General features: G+C 44.1%; 1 protein-coding gene across 1 annotated transcript in view; it reads left to right on the top strand.

Annotated features, from left to right (window-relative positions):
• The first annotated feature begins 9091 nt into the window (after positions 1–9091).
• The window catches only part of LOC143276907 (translocating chain-associated membrane protein 1-like 1), a 69548-nt gene continuing 54564 nt past the window's right edge, over positions 9092–24075 (top strand). The window contains exons 1-3 of the mRNA XM_076581570.1: positions 9092–9264; positions 17945–18002; positions 18409–18527. Of these exons, the coding sequence (XP_076437685.1) occupies positions 9139–9264; positions 17945–18002; positions 18409–18527 (303 nt within the window). The 5' untranslated portion in view covers positions 9092–9138. The remainder of the gene's footprint in view (positions 9265–17944; positions 18003–18408; positions 18528–24075) is intronic.

The raw sequence follows: 24075 nt of genomic DNA, 5'->3' as shown, positions 1-24075 counted from the left end.
TCATCGCTGAAGAATACGCCTGGCCGGCTTCCGAAAAGGCAGAACACTTCTGAGCAAATCCTTAACCTCCGCATCCTCTGTGAGAAACACCTCCCACACCATAGAGTTCTACCACGTCTTTGTAGACTTCAAAATGGCGTTTTGCTAAGTCTGGCATGACGCACTATGGGCCACCATGAAGAAGTTCAAAATGGGACATAAGCTGATCCAGCAGCTGTATGCCAACGCAACCAGTGCAGTGTTTGCCCAGGGAGTGGTTCCACACTTCCGTAGGGGTCCATCAGAGCTGCCTCCTCTCCTCGACCCTCTTCCTGGAAGAAACGTGAGATAGTGCAGCAGTTCAAATACCTCGGGGCAATCACCAGTGACCACCAGAAATGCTTGCAAGAGCTGCACAGACTATGACTTGCACTCTTCAAACTGAAGACCATGTGGAAGGATAACAACACAAGATGCAGCACAAGATCAGACTCCTGCGTGCAATGGTATTCTCTATATTCCTGTACGGATGCGAAACATGGACGCTCACATCTGAATTGCAGAGGAAGATAGAGGCACTAGAAATGGGATGCTATCCACCATCCTTGGGATCTCATACGTGGACCACACCACCAATGACCAGGTACGCAGTACCATCCAGCCGCAGCACATTGGCCCTCACGAAAACCTCACAACAGTGAAGAAAAGAAAGCTGAGATGGTACAGCCATGTGACACGATCTGATCGCCTTGGAAAGACCATTCTACATAGAACCGTGGAAGGATGAAGGAAGAGGGAAAGACAAAATTGAGGAGTGGACAGGAAAAGCGTTCGCAGAGACTCAGGCACTGACACACAACCGCAAGGGGTGGAGGAAACTGGTGGGCGACCCAACGACTCCAACAGGAGTTTAGGCGAAAGCAAGCAAGCAAGCAATCAATGAAGAAGTCAGGCCAGCACAGTTTGCTGATGATACAGCTCTGTACCTAGATGGAAGTGGAAAATCCTTTGTTTAAGCTGTTAAAATTCTTACTGATTTTTGCAGAAACATCTGGCATGAAAGTAAATTATCACAAAACTCAAGTATCAGGCACACCACCTGAGTGACAAGAATTTTTGTTGGGACCCAAGGCAGTTTTAGATACCTTACAGTCGGTTTAACAATAGGTTGATGTAGAATTCTATATTCAATCTATGATGGTAAAATAGCTGAAATAATTTTTTTAAAAATTAATATTTGGAGCTTACAACTTCAAAAAAGAAATCACTGGTATTTTGTAACGTGTGAAAGGACAATAACAACTATCTGCCTAAACTAAACATGATGTTAATGCCGAATGTATTTTCACACCATAAACATTTTGCTTAGTAATCATACTGTTTCTGTTGGATTGATTTCCAACAGGTATATTTATCACCTATTGAATGCAGATGAAGATGTTAAGTGTTATTACGCGTTTATTAGAAGTGATAGTTGACGGGGTTTTTTGTTGTTGTTGGTGGTGGTGGTGGTGGTGGTGGTTTTTGTTTCTTTTTTTTTGGTTGTTCTGTCCATTTGTTTATTTGTTTAGTTTTTCAGTCACGGTTGTCGTTGTTTTTTTCCACATTTCAAAAACCAGTTGTGTAATTTTCTATTCATTCATTTGTTACGTTACGAATTAGAAACACCCTTATGGCTGTAGTAGCTTATTGTGTCAATGGTGCATTTCGTCTAAAGGGATATGTATGAAATGTGCACAATTCTGGTAATGATGATGATGATGTTTCACAATGAGATATATAGCCTTCAATGCAAAGGCACACACACAAAAAAAGTAGCTGTCCCTTCCCATAACCATATGTAACGTCTGGGTCTTCATCGTGTTCCTGTCAGCACATCTTGGCCGTCATTCATGACGTACCTCCTCTCCACATTCAATAAAAAGCAGAATCAGCGGCCATCATAACAACTTCACTGTAAAAAGTAAACCTTCTTGAGAAAGATAGACGACTTGCTAAGGCCTTTCATCTCTCCTGAGAGGCCGTTAACAAGAGACCTCCACGTATCAAAGCTGTGTCTCTGAATCTGTCTCCAGGTAAGGCCCGTCTTCGTGGTGTCTGCCTGGAGGTGTGTTCGTCGTGTTTCTCATTCAGCCTCTCTTTTTCGTCCCTTACGGTCCCTGTCTGATGATGCTTGGCGATGATTTTCGTCGCGATCCATCCTCAGTTTCTTTTATTCCTTTCAGCTGACACTTGTTTCTTCTTCCATCGGTTAACGTTGTTGATTTTGACTGGTAAGTGGATCCAGAGGATTCTTTTCAGACAGCTGTCGGCACTTTCTTGAGTGTTGTCGTTTTCATCCTGTATCATATAGCAGCACTTACTTCAAGTTGGAACTGAAAAACCGAATACTCACTCCAGATGTTCATGAACTGTATAAAGACTGCTCTGGCCCTGACAACACTTGTTTTGACATCTGCTTCTGGGCCAAGTGTGACTGGCTCAGCACTGGTTGCATTTATTCTCGTGATCTTCGTTTTGTCCCTGTGAATTTTGAGGCCTACTTGTAATGAGGATATATATATATATACACTGTGATCATATCTGCATCTGCTGTTGGTTGTAAGACAGCAGTTAAATATCATCTGCAAAGTCTAGTCATCCATCTGGTTCAACAGTGTCCACTGGTCTCGGATATTTCTTATCTGTTCTGTGAACGTGTTCAGAAGAAAAACGTAAACAGGCAGTTTTGTCTGAGACCAGTCTTGACCTGAAACTGGCGAATTCTCACCTGTAGATGACTCTGCAACTTGTTTTGATTATTGTTGAAATCATTATTGATGTCATAATTCGTGTTGTTTTTAGTGTTGTGTTGTGTATTTGTTGTTTTTCTTATGACTGCTATATTTCTGTTTGTATTGTTAAAATTATTGTTGAAATCAGTTATTGATGTCATAGCTCGTATTGTTTTTTGTGTGCTGTGTTGTGTTGTGTTCTGTTGCCGTATTGCGTTGCGTTGCGTTGTGCTGCGTTGCGTTGTCTTGTCTTGTCTTGTGTATTTGTTGTTCTTATGACTGCTGTCTTTCTTTTTGTATTGTTTTCATTATTGTTGAAATTATTGATGTCATAATTCGTATTGTTTTTAATATTGTGTTGCGTTGCGTTGCGTTGTGTGTTGTCCTGTCTTGTCTTGTCTTGTATCGAATTGCATTGTATTGTATTGCTTTTTTGTCGAAACAGATTCCTCTGTGTGAAATTCGGACTGCTCTTTCTACTGTCCACACCGCCACAGACACTTCAGAGCAAATTTCAATAGACTCAAGACTTTATTATTTACATACACAGTATGTTATTTCATTGTTCGACATATACACATGACACATGTTCGAATGACACAGGAAACGAATGATGAGCGCCCACTGGCAGCCGTCAGTCGGCTCTACCCAGGTAAGCAGCCTGTTGTGCAAATGACCCCGTGTTTGTAAAGCGCTTAGAGCTTGGTCTCCGACCGAAGATAGGCGCTATATAAGTATCCATATCAATCAATATACAACTTGAAACAAGACACGCTTATCAAAAGCATTGATATACACATGTTATTTCGTCAAAAGCAGAGTAAATAAAGAAATTGTATACGTCAACATATCATTATGCAAATGATACACCTTGAGTTTTTCCCCTCTTGTCTTGATGGCTTGTTCAAATATGCTTACGTCACAATATCAACACTTGCCAAGGATATCAAATTCGACAATGCAAAATGAACAATACCACAACTTTTTTTTCAAAGTAAAATGGATAAATTGTGTTCTTTGTTTAATGAATAACTTGAAACAATCCAATTCCATTGCAAGACTGCACAAATAGAGGTAATAACAAAAAGAAAAGTAAGGTAACCATCAAAATGAAGCAAATTCAGGGCATGGAATGACAAAGCCATTTTCTGCAAATCTGAGTCATGTTGGCAAATACACATGAAATGAAATGTCAGTAGCGAATATAACCTCCGCCAGCTAGAATCACAGCCCTGCAGTGCATGCAATTGCTGCAAACCAGATCCAGTCTTGCTGGGGGATTCTGTCCTAATCTTCTCGCAGGACGACTCCAAGCTCAGCGAGGGTTAGTGGCTGGGTCTGTCGTGCTCGTACAGCTCTGCCAATCGTGTCCTGAACATGTTCAATTTGACTCATATCTGGGGACCTTGCCGGCCACTTCATACGCTGGATTGTTTCCTCCTGGAGGTACTCCTCAACGATTAGGCTGGTCATTATCATCCACATGATTAGGATGAAGTCCTCGCCGTTGGCACCAGCATAGGGTCTGACATGGGGCTCTAGGATTTCATCCCTGTACCAGGCAGCAGTGAGAGCACACGCAGGCTGGTTTTCCCATGCATAGAGATGCCGCCCCACAGCATCCGGGAGTCCCCACCACAGCAGTCATGCTGATCCATGTACGCTGCCTGGAATCGATGGTTTGGGCGTCTGCATACTCTCCTGCGTTGCGTCTATCAGTCATATCCAGGCAGAACCTGGACTCATCAGTGAAGAGCACAGGAGTCCAGTCAGCTAAAGTCCAAACTTTATGGTCCCTGGCCCAAGTCAAGTCTTCGCTCTGCGGTGGTTCTGGGTCAAGGGGATGCGGATGACTGGAGCTCGGGAGGTGAGACCAGCATCGTGAAGTCTTCTCCTTATCGTCTGAGTGGATACTCTCTGTCCAGTAGCACGCTGGAGGTCACGCTGCAGCTGGGTGGCGTTCCAGAAAGCCGGGTTGCGGTGTGCTTGTAGGACGAGATACCGGTCTTCTCTTTGCGAAGTAGTGCGCACGGACCCTCCAGAGTGACGCCTAGATGCTGACCCCGTCGTCTAATAGCGATTCAATACGGGAGATGCGGGAGATAACGCTCTGCAACACCCCAAGGGCATCCGTCGGCCACATGCCACTGAGTAGCCCCAGTTTCTAGCATTCCCACTCCTCTGGCCACCTCAACTTCAGAAAAATGTCTTCTTTGCACCCGACAACCCACTGCGCAACAGCAAGAGTGCAAAACTGCTGATGAAGTCGCGATACACGTGTCTCAGAACATGAATTGAAATTTCCCCTGACGGACCAGTGTTCACCCGCTTTTTTGAAGGTCGTGTAGTTCACGGTGTGTTTTTTGTGCACAATGTGGATCAGTCCGCGATCGCTCACTGGATAACACATAGGCCTTGTGGACAGGTTCTTATGTCAACCAAGCCATTTCAACGGTGTCAGATGAACCAGTCAAGAGCCTTGGAAGATGGTATGATGAGTCCCTGAAAGATACAAAAAGAGGAAAGGAAACCAAGCAGACAGCAGAAGAAGGCCTGCATGTCATAGACCAGTGTGGCCTTCCTGGCAAATACAAAGTGTGGTGCCTACAGTCTATGCTGATACCAAAGCCCCTGTGGCATCTCCTGATATATGATATCAGCTGAAGCACAGTCGAGTCGACTGAGGCAAAGATCAACAAGTACACATGCAAATAGCTTGGTGTCCCACATGGTCTCACTGACGTGGCACTCTACTGTCACCAAGCAAAGCTGAGGCTACCTCTAAAGCCCCTTGTCGAAGAAGGCAAGGTAGGGAAGGCAAGATTTCTCAGCATGCTCGAAGACTCAGGAGACAGTGTTGTGAGATCCAACCAACTCAAGCCGAAGACTACGCGAAAATGGAAAGTCAGGGAGGCAGTCATTACAGCGAAAGAAAGTCTTAAGACGAAGGAAATGACAGGATACACCCAAATCAACAGACAAGGCCTGGGATTTACAAAGATGGAATGGTGGTCCAAGGCAAAGGGGAAAGCAAAAAGAGACATGATCATACAGGAGATCAAGAAGGAAGAGGATGATATACGAGTCCAGAAGGCAGTCCAGCAAGGCCAGTAGGGGCAGTGGACAACATGGGAAAATGCACTCCAAAGGAGCCTCAGCTGGAGCGACATGTGGAACATGGCCCCTCTGAGGATCAGCTTCATCCTAAGATCTGTGTACGACCTCCTTCCCTCGAATACAAACTTGGTGAAATGGAGGGAAAGTGGGTGACCCTGCATGCCCACTCTGCCACTGGCAAACAAACAGTGGAACATGTCCTCAGCTGTCCTCAGCTCATGCAAAGCGGTGTTGAGCCAAGGACGGTACACATGGAGGCACAACCAAGTGCAAAAAGAAATTGCACACATGGTGAGCACTGTCCAAGGAGCACCAACCCCACCCGAAGTTCCAGTAGAGTTCCGCTCTGCAGAAGGCAATAAAGTATGGCCAGGAACAGCTGTAACATCCAAAGCATGGAAACGTGGGCTGCTTGATGGTGCCGAAGATTGGGAATGCACAGTTGACCTACCAGAGGGGAAGAAACACCCGGAAATCATCAGCAAGAGTGGCATGACACCTGACATAGCACTCCACTCCAAGGCAACCAAACAAGCGATTCTGACTGAGCTCACTGTGACATACGAAAGCAGAATGGAGGAAGCCCACATCTACAAGACAGAGAAGTATGCTAGTCTAGCCAGCAGCCTGAGAGAATCTGGCTTCCAAGCCAAAGTCCTCGCCATTGAGATTGGTGCAAGAGGGTTTGTGAGCGCATCTGCCGCCTACAGCCTCATGAAACAGCTGTCGATTTCTGGCAAAGAGGGGACACGGGCTCTCAAGGCAATGGCAGAAGCAGCAGAAAAGCTGGATCTGGTCGAGGAGAAATGAAAGTAAACTTCATAAGGATTCGATTAAATTTCCCTAATCAGACTAGGCGTATGATAGCTCAGTGGTTAAAACGTCTGCCAGAGGCACGGGTTCAAACCTGAAAAGAAAAAAAAAGGTGGTAATACTGACAAGGGCATCCAGGAGTCATGACCTGGGTGCGGCCCAGCCCCCTTAGATAGTAAGGAGTTAAGGGCCGAAACACTTGAGTGAGTGGTGATTCTTCTCTGAAAACCTTATACTGTCCAGCTTTCCCTAGAGTTTCTTATCACCGTCACTAACTTTTTTTTATGTGTATGTCAATTATCTGCATATCAAAAAAGAAAAAAAAAAAGAAAAAAAAAAAAGAACTTGAGAAGAAGGAGAGAAAAAAGACACGTAGCGCTATGTCTTCGGCTACAAAATCGTTTGAAACTACCTCCAGTGATATCTTCCCGCATTTAATCATTCCAAAATATTCTTCGTCCGCGCCAAGAACGGAACAAGCCCACAAATATCAACTGAAAGATTACTGTCTTCGGAAGAAAATGAATCCAGACAGTATTTTCAACGGCTGAGTTACAGAACACATAAAGTCGAAGTTTTTAGATAAAAGCAAACATTTCTTTACAATTTCAACTGACTGTCAGCAGACCTTGACTGGGTGTGGTCCAATGTGCTGTTTTGATGATTGTTTCACCTTGTGCACTTGTATGTTTAATGATGTTGCATACTGCACTGCACTGTGACCCGTTCAGTCGTGAGGGACAATGGCCTATACTGATGAATAAATCATCCGAACCCGAACCCAATGTGTTGTTAGATGGTTTGGGGCACTTGTTCACTGGTGACATGACTGATTGGTGTATATGCATGATGTTTTTTTTAATCTTGCGATAACATTTCATCATTTGTCTAGCCGCCGGATAGATTGGCGGAATATTATTTCGAACATGATCTGGCATGCGAACAGGAAGATCCCATGGTACACTGATACCATCAAAGGCAGAAGCCTGAAATCCTGTGTACCACGACATGCAGATGTTCTTCCATGCAACTCAGTGCCCAGATTTCGGTGAGATTTTAAATAAACATGACGGGATATGTGCAAGCCCGTCTGTCGGTTTTCTGTCGTCTTTCTGTGTTTTCCGGCGGTCTGTTTTTGTGCTCTTTATGACCTATTACTGCAATGGAGGCTTGGAAGGAGGGTAGTGGGAAGAAGGGATCCTGGTAAAAAAAAAAATCAATTTTTTTGTTAAAAAAAGGAAAAAAAGAAATCACTAATTCAGCAAAGAAGCAGCACAGCGCACGTGCGCGTGTGGCATTGGCGTGAAACAGCACTTCCAGGAGACAGGAGAATCGAAGTGGTCAGCACATACATCTTTTGGTCAATTTTGTGTGTGATGTGCATGGGCCTGAAGAATTGATCTTGGGCCGTTGGTTTTACGTGGCTGCAGCGGCGTTATCACATTTTCAAGAAAGTATCGCAGAATACACAGGATCCACAGACACCGGTCTTTGACCACGCCCCTCTAAATCCATTGGCCAATAACAATTAAGGCACTACAAAGGTTGTCAGAAAAGTGGATTGGCTCTATTTTGTGTTCTCTCTCTCTCTCTCTCTCTCTCTCTCTCTCTCTCTCTCTCTCTCTCTCTCTCTCTCTGTGTTCCTGTTTGTATGCCTGTCTGTCTATCTGTCTCTGTAATCATCATCAATGTCTTTATCATAATTATTTGTTGCTCAGTTTTTGCATTCATTCATATTTGCTGGTTTCATGTGATAATAATTGTCGTGCTTCTCCATATACTACTTCTTTCCTTCTGATTCTCTTCATGATATATCTTTGAACAATTCTTTGTTTCTTTTCTTTCTAAACAATCTGAATCCACTAGAATTAATTCAGAACACACAGACACACACAGACACACAGACTGACACAGACACTCCGGCAGCGACAGACAGACAGAAATAAACAGACAGCCGGACACACACACACACACACACACACACACACACACACACACACACACACACACACACTGGTGCTGAAGGAGAAGGTTGACGACACACTATACGCAAACACACCCACACAGCCCCCACTCCCTCACAAACACTATGCACAACTGAATGCATAAGCACATACACACACACATACGCACACGCACGTAGACACACACACACACACACACACACACACACACACACACACACACGTCGCGAACGCGTGCGCACTCACTACGCAAGGTCATACACAGTTTGAAATTTTCGAATGCATTGACGATCACCTAATACACTCTACTGGATGCTGGCTGGATGATAGTTTGTTTTATTCTCAAAGAAGAGATCGTTTTATTTTTCAAAGCCAAGAAATTAGGAACATAAAATCCGCCCCGATCCAAGTTTTCATCTATGCTCCGGACTTCCTTTCTGAAGGCAGAAGCTGTCGTGTCCACATCACCGGCAAGAGGCAACGACTGGAAAATGGCACCACGTCGAAGCAAAAGCTCAAAGAATCCTCCCATCTTCAGCCACGAGTTCCTGATTCAGAACCATGCTGACATTGTGTCATGCGTGGCGATGGTGTTTGTTATCGGCCTAATGTTTCAGGTAAGTACAGCAAGAGCATGCATGTCATTGGAAGCGCAACAGAAGACGTACACGGTTTATCATCTACCCATATTGTCTGAAAATTCAGGCTTCTACGCTGCACAGTGTGGATGAAACTTATTTAGGGTGTTTATGATTTGCAAATTTCACAAATATACATTTCCATGTTTTTTTATTTGATGTAAGAGAAACCGTCATCATTAATGCTTGTTTCTTTTTCAGTCACAATATTTCTTCTTTTTTTCACAGTCCACACGTTGTTAAAATGAGAGAGTGTCATTAGGATTATATGATGACATCGCTTTTTTTTTGTTTTTGTTTTTTTGCTTGTTTAAAAAAAAAATTGTGTGTTTTTGCTGCTGCTGCTTTTTTTTTTTTTTTTTTTTTTTTTTTTTTTTTTTAGCCCAGGGTCCACACATTGAAGGGTATATAAATTGATATTATAAATTACTATTAGTTTTATGAATGATAATTTCTGCAGAGGTGAGGGAAAGGTGGAGGACAAGTGCTAGCTTCCTTTTTTTTTCATTGAATGATATCTGTGTCAAGTTGTTGTTTTTTTAAAGGAGGGGGGTGGGGGGTAATATTTATTTTATTATGGGTTCATATTACTTTGTTAGATGACCATGCCCATATTGAAATTCAGTGACAACTTATCAGATGTGTTAAGTTTACCTCAATAGAGATAGTCTACCAAACTGAACCAATAGCCAATTTTATTATAATGATTATATTAAAAAGAACAAAATTGATATTAAAATAATAACCTATTCTTTTAGCATTCTCGTTCTCTCTGTGGTCAAATGCCCCCGGCCCATGCCCACCTACTTGATTAAGTTATAAAACAAGATACAGCTTTAATTGTCCATTCTTATTTTGATGGCTCCTAACTAAGTGGTGGGTGTACTCAACACATGACCATGACCTCGGAGTCTCAACCTTAGGTGTAATAAGCTTGGATGGTAACCGTTTTCACCCCAGAATCCCATGCGTATGCAAAACATAAACAAGAAGAGTTAATTCCCTTTGAATTTGATGGGTACTTTCCATTACATCTCCCTCCTGAGATTGTGAATGTTATTACTATGGAAAATCTCATTGAAACGTTCGGTCCAGAGTTGTAGATGGAAGGAGTGGCTCTCTCTGTTGCGTAGGCTGCTTTTCCAGACAGTACCTGCATGATGAAACTTCGCCTGTATTTCTTTGCTGATTTTTGGCCACCACACGGAGTCTCGGGGCCATCTCTCAGCATTTACCAATGCCCTGTGACCTTTGTGGATTTTTGCACTTTTTGCAACAGAGTGAGGAATGATGTCTGTTGCTTTTGCTTAAGTATGATACCATTCCAAATGCTCAGCTCACCTCTAATTGTGAAATAGTCTCTAGCACCAAGAGAAGTGTTATACTCAGGCCATCCTTTCTGGGTGTATTCAAGTGCTGACTTCAGATTCTCATCATTTTGGGTTTCTGCATGCAGTCTGTTGAGGTATGAGTCAGATGCCAGCCATGTTGCTGTGACACTGTTCACATGAAGACCCATGTCTTCTTCCAGTTGTTTTTTGTGATCTTCTGATGTAGGACTCCGTGATAGTGTGTCCGCTACCTCCATGTATTTGCCTGATGTGTACACTGCATTGGTGTTGAATCTCAAAAGGCACATCAGCATTCTTTGGCCTCAAACAGGAGTTTCTGACAAGTCTCTTCTGTTGATCAGTGGAACTAAAGCCTTGTGGTCAGTCTCAAGAGTGAAGTGCTCCAGTATCACTAAGTAACGATGAAGTAACAATGAAAAGGTTCACAGGCCCACACCCCAGTGAGACAATCTTTCTCTGTTTGGGCATGTGTTTCTTTGCTGCAGTGAGAGTATGTGAGCTATATGCTACAGGTTTTCGGATGCCTTCATGCTCTTGTAGTAGAACTGCTCCTTGTGCATAACACGTTGCATCTGGTGGACTTTACTGGATCGTAGAATGACCTTAGCAAAAGTTCTTGCTTGAGCCAGATCCCAGGCCCAGGCTCTGTCATCTTCAAGTAGTTCTGTTATGGGATGCAGAACACTGGAAAGGTGTGAAATGTACTTTCCTAAGAACTTGAAGAAGTTTATCATTCCTAGGATCTTGTGTATTTCCTCTGCGTTTGTTGGTTTTGCCATCTTCATGATTACTTCATCTTTACTTTGAAGACCTTGTTTCGTGATGTCCCTCTGTGGGCGCTGATGGACTTCTTGAAAGAAGTGTACATTTTTAATCAGATTTGAAGGTTTTAAACTGTGGAAGTTTTTTTTAAAACTTTGAGTGGAAAGTTTGAAGTGGTGAATCGTTTTAATTGTTTGTTTTTTACCCTTGTAGTAGTTATTAACGTGGCGGTAGCCTTGAGATGGCCTTAGTGGTCGGCGAGGCTCTAAGCACCATAATTTCATTTCATTTCAACTTTACCTGAATTAGGTCTGATGCTGTTCTCACTGATTCTTTAGTCCAGAAATTCAGTTTAATTTTTTCTCATTTCACACTTGATTTTATTGAGCTTCAGTCCTGCATTGTTGAGCTTGGTCAGTGTTTCTTGGAGATGCTGCTCATGTGAATCACCACTGTCACTGTATACGAGTAACACAAGATGTTGCTCTGGTTCTTCAGAATAGATTCCAAGGTGTGTTAAAAAAAAATCCCTGGAGCTGATGAAATACCAAGCGGTAGATGACAGTAGTAATGCTGCCAAATGGGGTAATGAGTGTGGTCAGCATTGCTAGCATTGCTGTCGTCTCCTCCAATGGAATCTGTCAAAATCCACTGGTAGCATCTAGCTTGCTGAATATTTTTTACTCTTGTAATTTGTACAGAAGATCCTCCAAAGTTTGAAGCATGTATCTCTCTCTTGAGAGACTGGCTGAGTTTCTTTGTTTGTACAAATCCTCACACCAGACTTTTTCATGACAGGTACCATTCCGGCACACCAGTCTGTTGGTTCTTTAACGTCTCTTATGATTCCAGCATCTTCCATGTGCTTCAGTTCTTCCTCAGCTTTTTTAAGCAGGGGAATAGGGATTCGCCTTGGGGTATTCAGACTGTATGGTTCACAGTGTCCTTCAGTACTATTTTCATGGGATCACACTTAACGGGCTGGTTGATTTCATCAAAGACTGATTAAATGGCATTCACATGCTGAACAAGGCCTAACTTGATTGTAGTATTTGAACTCATTAAATTGTCAGCATCTGAATGAAGATCTGAAGTGATGAAGATCTGAAGCAATGTGGTGTGTTCTTTGTGAGTGACATCTCATGTAAACTCTATGATACTTCAGTGGACCCCCAGGACTGTGTGGAAGAGCTGTAGACTGGTTCAGTGCTGGCTTTTGACAGAGTAGATGGTAGTCTGCTTTGCGAAGGATGGACACATCTGCTCTCGTGTTTATTTTAAATGTGACAAGGCAATTCATGATTGTCAATGTCACTTTCCATGCTAGTTCATTTTGAAAGTGAGTGTGATTGTCGCTTCTTGGTGACAGATCCCAGATGGAATGCAAATTCTTAATTGCTGGTTGACATTTCTCCACCAACTGTGCCTTCTGTAACTTCATTTAAGCCGCTGCTTCCACTATTTCTGGAAACTGAGGCAAAGTGGTTGTGTTTGTTGAATCACCGACATATTTTTCCATTTGCAGGACATTCAGTTGACCCATGGTTTCTTCCACATTTTCCACAGGTCTGATGTGAAGATCCAGATGATCTGCCTCTTCTTTTGTTGCCTCTGGACTGAGAGGAACGACAAGGCCAAGCTGAAGGTCTGTGAACTTCATCAGCAGCCAAATCACGCTGATCAGTCACCTGACCTTTTCACCAGTTCATAATGATGAGCTGTGGCAACTGCATTGTTCAGTGCTAAGTCGGGTTCAAGTTGGAGTTTCTGAGATATCTCTTTGACTTAAGCCCTAGTACTAAACAATCACTTAAGCCCTAGTACTGAACGATCTCATATGGCCTCATCTTGGTCATGGAAGTTGCAGTGAGCAGCGAGTTCATACAGTGAACGCACATACTGTTCTACTTTCTCTGCATCTCTTTGCTGTCATGAATGAAATTTTGCTCTTTTGTGAATCACGTTTATTCTGGGAACAAAATGTCTTGAACAGCCGTTTTGGGATCAGGTTCATCTTCTCCCTGAACTGGAAAGGCAAATGAACCGAATATTTTCTCTTCCTCGCGGATCATTGCATAAATCAAACTGCGAACCAGAATTTTTCCTGACTCTTGATTTAATTGTCTTTCTTTCTTTCTTTATCCGTCCTCTTGTACCATCTAGGGCGTCGAGGGGAGAAAGAGCTGACGGGCCCTAGCAAGCTGGAAGGCCTCGTTGGGTGGAATGTTGTGGGTCTTCAGGGTTTCTTTCACACCGTCAATCCAGGTCTTCCTTGGTCTTCCTCTTGCCTTGTATCCTGATATCCTTTTGTTGTACGCTTTACTGGCCATCTGGTGAGGTGCCATACGTGTTAGATGTCCAAACCATCTGATCGTTTGCCTTTGGATATGGTGGAGGACAGGTGTTGTTCCCACCATTTCTCTGATCCTGGTGTTTCTGATCATGTCCCGTCTGGTCTTGTTGACGGCTCTCCTCAGACATCGCATCTCGCAAGTGGTTATTTTGCGTTCCAGACTTTTTGTCAGGGTCCATGTCTGGCACTGGTAGGTCAAGGTGGGGATGAAGATGGGGGAAATGAGTTTGGCTTTGGTCTCAATGGGGATGTTGGGATGTTTGAGGAGTGGGGCAAGCTGGTAGCTGACGCTGTTAGCCTTCTGTACTCTCGTCTCAATCTCTCTGTTGAGACGTCCATCTTCCGAGAAAATACTGCCGAGATACTTGAACTCGCTGACTTGTTTCAGCGGAATTCCGTTGACGTTGATGTTTAGGTTGCCAGGTGTTCTGCTGACCTTCATCGTCTCGGTTTTGCAGATGCTGATCTTCATGTTGAGCTCCTCACACTGTGTGTTCAATCTGTCTGTGTGCTCTTGAAGTTGTTCTTCTTTCTCATGTGCCAGGCTTTGGTCATCTGCGAACAGCATCTCATTCAGATCTTCTGGGTTGGGGTTTGCTTCTTTTGTGATTTTATCCATGTATATGATGAAAAGTAAGGGTGATAGAACACACCCTTGTCTCACTCCAGATGACACCTCAAACCAGTCTGTGAGTCCGTTTTGGGTGTGGACTGCACTCATACTGTTGTTGTAGATGGCTCTGATGTTGTCCATCAGTTGTCCCCTGATGCTGTACACTTCGAGTGTTTGCCATAGCTTGTTTCTGTCCACTCGGTCAAATGCTTTCTCCTGGTCTACAAACACAAGATTTAGTTCTCTGTTGTGCTCGATTGTCTTTTCGCTCAGTTGCCTGAGAGCGAAGATAGCGTCTGTACACCCTCTTCCTTTTCTGAAGCCCATCTGCGCCTCACTCAGTAATGGTTCCACCTTGTACCTTGTACGCTGTTCCAAGATCTTTGCGTACATCTTTCCTGTGTGGCTCAGGAGGGAAATTCCTCGATACATGCTGCAGTCTTTTTTGCTGCCTTTCTTCTTCCAGATTGGTACCACAACTGCTCTCTGCCAGTCTTCCGGGACTGTCCTCTCCATCCATGCTTTCTGGAATATTGTGGTCAGCCAGGTGATTCCTGTTTCTCCACATGCCAGGATGGCTTCAGTTGTAATGCCATCAATGCCTGCTGCTTTGTTCCTTGGGCTGGTCTTTAGTGCCTGCTGTACCTCTGATCTTAAAATGTTTGGTTCTTCATCTTCTGGGTGGTGTGGATGAAACTGGATCTGTGTGGTATTTTGGCTGCTTGGGTTCAAAAGTTCCTTGAAATATTCCTGCCATCTATTTTTGATGCTGTCTTCCTTACTGAGAGGGTTCCCATCTTTGTCATTGACCACTGTTGTTGGGCTGTATGGCTCATCTCGTAGTCTCATTGCTTTGACACTTTTGTAGAACTGTCGTGGTGACTGCTTGCACAGTTCACTTAATTCCTCGCCATATTTCTTCCATGACTGTTCCTGGCGCTTCTGACTGTCCTCTTACAGTGTCGTCTTGCCAGTCTATACCTCACATAATCCTCATCTAGCTTTGATTTTAACCACACCTTGAACAGCTCCTTCTTTTCTTTGACGGCCTCCTTTACTGTGTCATTCCACCAAGCTGTCTGTTTCGCCTTCCCTTTTCCGGTGTTCTTTGTACCGCATGCTTTCCTGAGTGTCTCTGTCAGTGTGTTCTTGAACACTGACCATGCTTCTTCTGCTGTCATATCTATGCTGTCCACTTCTTCAAGTTTCTTTGTGACTTCAGTTTCCACTTCCTGTCTTACTTCTTCCTTTTGGAGTTTTCTTAAGTTGATCTGCTTGTCTGATGCTTTCTTCTTCTTTCTCCTTGGTCTTTCACTCCTCTGTTTTGTGAATAGGATCACCGGACGGTGGTCAGTGTCCAAAGCTGCGTTTGGAATGGATCTCGCATCTGTGACTCTGCTCCGTTCGTCTATACGTGTCAAGATGAAATCTATCTGTGATGACACATTCAGATCATTCCATCTGTACCAAGTTTGTTTCTGGCTGGGTCTGTGTTGGTAAAAAGTGTTTGTGATCCATAGGCCATGTTCTGCACACAGTGCTAAAAGCTGTTCCCCGTTGTAGTTGCACTCTGTGTTAGTGTCACTGTGTGGGCCAAGGTGCTGGTCCCAAGGTGCTCTTCTTTTGCCTACTCTTCCGTTGAAATCTCCCATGACAATAAGTTCTTCCTTGTCTGGGACTGTGCTTATGGTGTCTGCTAACTTCTCAAAGAATTCCTCCTTTTGTTCTTCACTGTAAGAGTCATTGCAAGGTGCGTAAGCTTGGATGAAGTTTAAGGTCTTCCGTTCTCCTCTTACTCGGATTTTGATGATCCTCTCCGAGATAAAATCTGTTTCCAGCACATTCTTTGCTGCGTCTGGGTGCAGGATAAAACCTACGCCATGTGTTGCTCTTGTTATATCCACTCCACTCCAAATGAGGACATAGTCCTCGTGGATCTGTTTGATTCCAGTTCCCTTCCGTCTGCAGTCTGAGATTCCCATTATTGGTATTCTCCATCTCTTCATGAAGTCAATGACCTCTGGCTCCTTGTCTCTGAGTCCACACACATTCCAAGTACTAATCCTTTCTCGTTGTCCTTTTCCGTTTCCAGTTCGTTTTCCGTTTTGATCCGTCCGTTTCTTTCTCCTTTTAATTTCTTGAGCAAGAGTTAATCCACCGCCGGCTTGCTAGGCCTGTCGCAGCTTCACCAGAGCCCCGTTGGCCAGCATTACCTGTTTCCACCTCCCACGACGAGGACGAGGGGTTGTTGCAGTTCTAAACAGGAGTAAACATTCTGTTGTTCTGGCTGTGTCTTTGGTCGCGTGAATTTCAACGATTTGTCAGGATTAGCTTTTGGCATTTTCACTGAATTGCAAACTAGTAGCATCTTCTACCAATCCTCTGACTAAAATACTTCACTTCTGACACCGTCTTATGTTGATGGCTGCTAAGTGGCGGGCATACTCAAATAACACACAACCAAAGCGTCAGTCTCAACCTTGTAATATGCTTGGATTACTTACTTACTTAGGCCCTTCACTCCCTTTGGAGCATAGGCCATCAACGACATTTCTCCACCGAACTCGACTCTGGGCTGTCCTTTCTGCATCCCTCCAGCTGGATCCCAGCCTCTTCAGTTCTGCTTCAGTGTCCGGCCTCCAGCTGTTCTTTGGCCATCCTCTCTTCCTTCTCCCCTGGGGGTTCCAGGTCAGGGCCTGGCGTGCAGTGCTGGATGGTAATTTCCTCAAGGTGTGGCCAGTCCATCTCTATTTTCGTCTCAGTATCTGTTTTTCCACTGGTTCCTGTGCCCCTCTTTGCCACAGGTCCTCGTTTATAATTTCATCTGGCCAACATACATTTGAAGTGTCGTTGATGCTTTTGTAACTCTTGGTTTTTCTAGATAGGGGTGTTGGCCCTATGCAAACCTATTTTACCTCTGGGTGAGGTGGTCCAAATTTGTCTTTGACCTTTCCAGCTTGGATGGCCCTACCAGGAGCTTACACTCCCGCGAGCATAGCTCTCTGGGAATATGCTTTGATGGTAACCATTTACATCCCAGAATCCCATGCACATGCAAAACATAAACAGCAAAAGTTATTTTCCTTTGATAAGTACTTTCCATTATATCCATTAAACATTAAAAAGTGTTCAGTTGTATAGTGTATAAAAAGTTCATTTAGATTTTGAATACAAGAAAAATGTACTGGGGCTGGCTTCAAATTAGAAAAAACACACCAGTTTTTTAAAACATTTTTGCATAGTCTCAAGTAGCTTTAAGACTTACGAGTTTTTGTTTTGTTTGTGGGCTGTGACTCCCACGTTCACTTGAGTGGGCTATGTGTATGACCATTTTTATCCCTGCCATGTAGGCAGTGATACTCTGTTTTGGGGATGACCTCTGAGCTTTACATCACACGCATGCTTGTTAAACTGCTTAAAAACATGGGAGAAATGCAATGTATTCATATGACATAAAAAATTCAAGTATATGAATAACGCTTATAATTTTTTCTTCAGCTTTCTCCCCCTCCTTTGCTAGGTAGCCACATATCCTTGCCTTTAGATATCTTTAAGCAATGAATGTGTTTGTTTGCCCAGGCAACCAGCCCAGTGGCCTCCATGTTTGTGGCTATGCAACACAATGTGTCAATGAATGGTAAGTATAACCTTAAGTATCTGCTGTAGGTGAATCTATTTTTAAGGGAGAGCTTATCTTCTTTTTGAGAATAGCCAAGATGTGTTACTGTTAGATTTGTAATTGTAGTCTGGTATAATTTATATCAGTATCTTTTTTTTTTTAAATAGGGAAACTGTACATCACATGGAACTCCTAAGACAGTTGATAATGGATAATTAATGAAGCCTTAAATTCTTTCTTCTCTCAGTGCCTCTCTCTCACTATCTGTCTGTCTTTCTCTCTCTCTGTCTGTCTCTCTCTTACGCATTCTTCCTCTTTTCTCTCAGTATTTGTCAGCATGACCATCAAGTAGGGAAGGAAAAGATAAATTAAGAGGAACAAATTTGAAATTAAATCAGCCCCATTTTACATGTCTCTCTTCCAGACTCTGCTGGTGAAGAAATCACAATGTACACCTGTGGAAGAAAGGATGTCTTCTCTGTTTTCTTCTACTTTCTCATCTGTATCGTCATCCACGCTGTCATTCAGGAATACATTCTGGACGTAAGTCTTTGGAAATTTTTTGTTTGTTTGAATTTCTATTTGACATTCATGTATGTCAAGGATGGGTGAGTTAACTTGATAATGAAGGATGAGTACGTGCTTCAGCAAATTTTGCGCACACAAAATTTTTAGTGGTGATGATAAAATTTACAGTTGTCTAGGAAGCTAGAACACCCAAATTTACAAATGCATTGGGCAAATTTTAAGTGAAACTCAACCGTGCGACAAGGCATTAGGATTTCTTGGGTATGTGAAGCAGTTGGACAATCTGGACAAGCCTGCCATTGATTCGGGTACAGCGACCCAATTCAGACGATGTGTCGACCACTTGGACTGCTCAGTCATTTTCTTATATATATATATATGTATATGTATGGAGTCTCCCGTCTGTCTGACGGATGAATAGGCAGGCAGGCTTATCTGTCGGTGTGTGTCCTCATATGGGAGAAGAGGCCAATTCTGGATGCGCTGCACTTCCCACAGGTGTTGCAAGGGAAAACATCTCCAGAAGTTGAGCCCTGCTTCCTTCGCTCACGCTTCTCCTTAATGGCCAGCATTCTCTTGTTTTCAAACGTCTTTATGCCACTAGAGCATAGAATCCTCCAGTGAGAGCAGTCAAGGGCATCAGTTTCCCAGGAAGCGATGTCTATGTCATAGGCTTTGAGGTTTGTCTTCAAGGTGTCCTTGAAGCACTTGCAGGGTCTTCCAAGTTCGCGGTGGCCTTCCTTCGGCTGGCCATACAAAAGCATCTTCGGGATCCTGCTGTCTGTCATGCAGACAACGTGTCCTGGATCAGCAGGCTTTCGATGCTGAGCAGGCCGCTCCTCTCTAGGACCTGGAGGTTGGAGACCCTGTCTTGCCACTTTATGCCGAGGATCTTTCGTAGGCATCTCTGGTGAAACTGCTCAAGTTGTTGAATGTGATGGTGATCCGTCGTCCATGTTTCACAGCAGTACAACAAGGTGGTCAGCACAACAGCTCTGTAGGTTTTGATTTTGGTGCTGAGCCTGATGCCTTTGTTGTTCCACAGCCTGTTGTTGAGTCTGCCAAAAGCGGAGCTGGCCTTGGTGATGCGCAGTGTCACTTCTGCATCAAGGGCTCCGTTGCTGCATAGGGTGCTGCCCAGGTAGCAAAACTTGTTGACTGACTTGATCTCAGTGTCATCGATCTTGATTGCAGGTGGGTGGGGGGAGGCACTGGCGTTCTGTGAGCTAGCTGGTTGGTACATGGACTCAGTCTTGCTGAGGCTGATGGTGAGTCCAAAGCGCCTGCAGGAGGTTGAGAACCTGTCCATAATGAACTGCATGTCCTCACGGGTGTGTACAGCAAGCACACAGTCATCAGTGAAGAGGAACTCTCTCAACAGTGCCTCAAACACTCTGGACCTGGCGTGGAGTCACTGCAAGTTGAAAAGTTTGCCATCTGTGCGAAACTGAATGTAGATGCCCCAGTCACAGTCTTGGAAGGCATCAGTCAGCATGGCAGAGAAGAGAATGGAGAACAGTGTGGGTGCCAGGACGCAGCCCTGCTTCACTCCATTTACCACAGGGAATGGATCAAACATGTCAGTATTGATCCTGTGACTCTCGGCCCATACACAGCTTGGAGACCAACATGGAAGGTCTTCATGTCGTGAGCATCAGCAGCAGACTGAAGCTCTTCGGACTTTCTCTCCCACCAGGTGTTCTTCATCTCACACAGCCTCTTCTGTACGAGTTGCTTGGTTTGCAGTCTTTATTGGAAATGTGATCCTGATGCCGTATATGCAGTGTGTTCAGGAGCATGGAGATTCCAGAGTCGTTCTCGTCAAACCAGTCTTTGTGGCTCCTCTGTACAAAGCTGAGTGTGTCAGCTGCTGTTGTGTACACAGCATCTCTAAAGGTGCTCCATATCTCTTCTACATCAATCGATGCAGGAATTTCTTGGAGAGCTGCTTGGATTTGCTGCTGCAGCACCTCATTGGTGATAGGGATGCGGCAGATGTTCAGCTTCCTAGGGGGTTTCTGCTTGGCTGGTTGGAGCTTGCGTGCAAGTCTGATGTTCATCTTGCTGCGTACCAGGCGATGGTCCGACCAACAGACTGCTCCTCTCATGCAGCGTGTAATGGAAACATCACCTCTGTCCCTCTGCCGGACAATCACATAGTCCAGCATGTGCCATTGCTTGCAGCGGGGGTGCATCCATGTGTTCTTTTACTTGTCCGCTTGTTGGAAGAGGGTGTTGGTGATAGTCAGTCCATGCTGCGCACAGAGCGAGAGCAAAAGCAGTCTGTTGGAATTGCACTGGCCAGTGCCGTGCTGTCCTAGGACTTTTGGCCACGAGAAGTCCACGCTGACGCGGGCATTGAAATCCCAAAGGATGATCAGCCTGCCCTTTTGTCTACCGCTGAAATGGTGCAGCTGAGCTCCTCATAGGAAGCTTCTTTGATGTCATCAGGGTTGGTCATCGTCGGGGCATAGCAGCTGATGACTGTGGTGTAGCGATCCTTGGACAGCTTCAGACGCATGGTCATCAGCCTATTGTTTATCCCACATGGAAGGCTGTCAAGCTGTCGTGCAAGTTTGGTTTGTATGGCAAAGCCCACACCTGAGGTTCTTGGGGTGCCATCAGGCTTCCCAATGCAGTAGAAGGTGTAGCCCCCTCCAGCTTCTTCCAGCTGGGTTTCACCAGCAAACCTGGCTTCACTCAGGGCTGCTGTGTCCACCTGGTAGCGATCAAGCATTCTAGCAATGAGTGCTGTGCGCCTTTCTGGTCTGTCATCTCTGTCTGAAAGGGTGCAGACATTCCAGACATTCCAGGCACCCAGAGTCAGGGCATGACTCCTGGTTCTTTTCTTCTGTTGTTTTCAACTGCAAGTGTTGGATGTCCAAATAGGTGCGGTTTCCTACTAGGTACTAGGCGAGGCAGGCTTTGTTTAGGGATCCTTTTATCTCCCCTTCCCCATGTGGGGAGAGCAGTGCTGTCCCTAAAAAGGGCTGCTCTGACACTGTGGGAGGATATGGGCGCCGCATCTGCCCCAGTCTATGGCGGACGACCATCACCCCACAGCCACCTGCGTGCAGAGTCGTGACTAGGAACTGCCTGCAGCATCCTCTGCCTGTCCCCGTTACCACTTCTCCATCGCCGCAGGGCTAGCTGGGTGTTGAAGGGCTAGCTCGTCGTTCTGATATTAGCCTGGTTGCCTGACCAGCACAGGTGACTTTTTTTTTTAGTGAAGAGGAGTTGTGCAGCCCCTTCCCCACTCTCTCGCCTACCGACGCTCACAGTCCCACAGGTGCAGATACTGCCATGTGTAGGACGGCCTCGGCAGGTGCAGGTTTTTTCTTTGGAGTTCCGTCTCCTAGGAGGACATCCAGCCAAGGATAGGAGCTCCCCCTGCCCTTTCGTCATCCTCTTCCACCTTCACAGCTGTTGGGAAAGGTTTCCTCCTCCGCCTGGTCCGTCGTTGGGAGACTTAACATGCGGCAGGTAGTACTGGGTTACCTGGTACCAGTAGCAAGGGCTATGCCCCTGACCTTACACTAATATATGTGTGTATATATATATGTGTGTGTGTGTGTGATATATACATACATACATACACACACATATATAGATATATATGTGGTTTTTTTCTGTTTTATTTCTTCATAAGTTTTCCTATTTGTTTGTTGTTTTTTTTATTTACTTTATTTCATCTTTACTTGTTTTTTTGTGTTTTTTTTAAATTTTCCAACCTCTCCAACTGTGAAAATGTTCAGCATTATTCTTGGTGGAACATTTACACCGTCTGTTTAAACTTTTTGACATACACTGTTAGCAATCTGTATTGACATAAGACAATACATGCTATATGTGATCCCAAGGTTAAGGCTATGAAACATTTTAACCAGCCCTTTCTTTCTTGTCTGACAGTGAATTTTAACTCAGTACAGCCAGTCCTCTCTTCTCTTCTACACAGACCCCTCAGATGTCCAGTGGCTGTCTCAATGACCCAACCTTTAGCTTCCGTTGTCAGAATTGTGGTATTGTTTGTCAACATTCACCTCTTCAGTATAAGAGCCTTCCGCTTGCAATATTTTGATGGTGGTAATTGGGGTGAAACGCTGTTAACGTCGTCTCTTTCGCCGTTCATATGGAGAGAGTTAAGGCTTGAGTAGATTGGGTGTGATGTCTCTGTCCTGTGGCACTGGATATGTGATGTTGCTTTTAATGATTTTTTTGTTTGATGCAATTGTCTGTAATATGCTGAAAACAGCTGGACTGGGATGGAGTGGTTAATTCTTCAATAGAATCTGGCCTATTGATTATCATGCTGATGAGCGCCTTTAGGGTGAAATGTACAGAATTTTTTTGACATTCTGTGGATGAATTTGCCATCGAATGAACAATCTGACTGCAGCAGTTCACTTGTTCTTATCAGCCCAGTGTTTTTTGCAAGATGTGAGTCTTCTTTTATCATAACTGCATGCTTTCTTGATGGTGTCACCGAGGTCTTTGTCAAACATAAAGACAGTTTTCTGCCTTGTAAAGTGGCAGTGGAGTCTGGAATAGCTTTGAGAAGTTTATGTTTGATATGTGTTGGACACACTTCAGTCTGTTCGATTCCTGATTGTGCCAGTCCATATGTGTATATTTTACACAACTGAGGCATACTGTCAACCATGTCTTCATCATTCTCTCATGATGTTTGCATTGGACAGTTTATCAGCACATCTATAGAGTTAAATGAGGCATTTGGTGTGGTACACATCTATTGCTACTATCATGTCTCCTGAAGCAACTGTAATGAAAGGACTTCTATTCTGAAGCTTTTGTGCACAGTTTCTCACCTTGTAATCAAGTCCTAAAGTCCGGGCTCCATGCAGTTTACCCTGATCACTGTTTCAAAAAATGCATTAATTAAAATGCATTAATTTGTCCACATGGGATATGTCATCAAAAAGCTTCCTTGTTTTCACAGGATTTGAACTGGATTAGGAATTCTTTTCTTTTTTGCTCTTAGTCTCCATTTAGAGTTTGTCAGTGCTTTCTTTCATTCTGCACCTCTTCTGCCACTTAGCAATATGTCTTTGAAACATTGCTTCATATCCATCTCCTTCATCAGCAAAGACAGATAAACAGGAGTTGGGCAATGTCCTAATCTTTTAAAAGTCAGTGAGGGTTTCAGTAACATAGGCCTAACAAGCACATTTTTGCTTGGCTGGGTAGATCAAAGTTTCTTGTGATGCTGTTTGACATGACGCACAAAGATCCCAGTTGATTTCTATAACTTCTTGTTCTTCAGTCATCAACTGGGACTGTGGTGGATCACAGCTACCACCTACTTTTCTGCATTGATGAGAAATGACTGTCTCTGAGAACAAATCTAGACAATTGTGGTGAGCTCACTTTTTCTGTTTCAGTTTCACATTGCTCAGAGCTCTGCCGACTGTGAATGCCTTCTCAGGGCTATATGCTCTAACCATACACACCAGTATAAACAAATCAATTTAACCCTTTCACCACCAGTCAGTTTAGAGTACAAAATTACCTTGTGCTAAAATCACAGAAAATATGGTGTCTAAGA

The sequence above is a fragment of the Babylonia areolata genome, chromosome 33, assembly GCF_041734735.1.
Source record: "Babylonia areolata isolate BAREFJ2019XMU chromosome 33, ASM4173473v1, whole genome shotgun sequence".
NCBI lineage: Eukaryota > Metazoa > Mollusca > Gastropoda > Neogastropoda > Buccinidae > Babylonia > Babylonia areolata.
The sequence above is the reverse complement of the archived record's forward strand: the minus strand, read 5'-3'. Positions and strand labels throughout refer to the sequence as shown.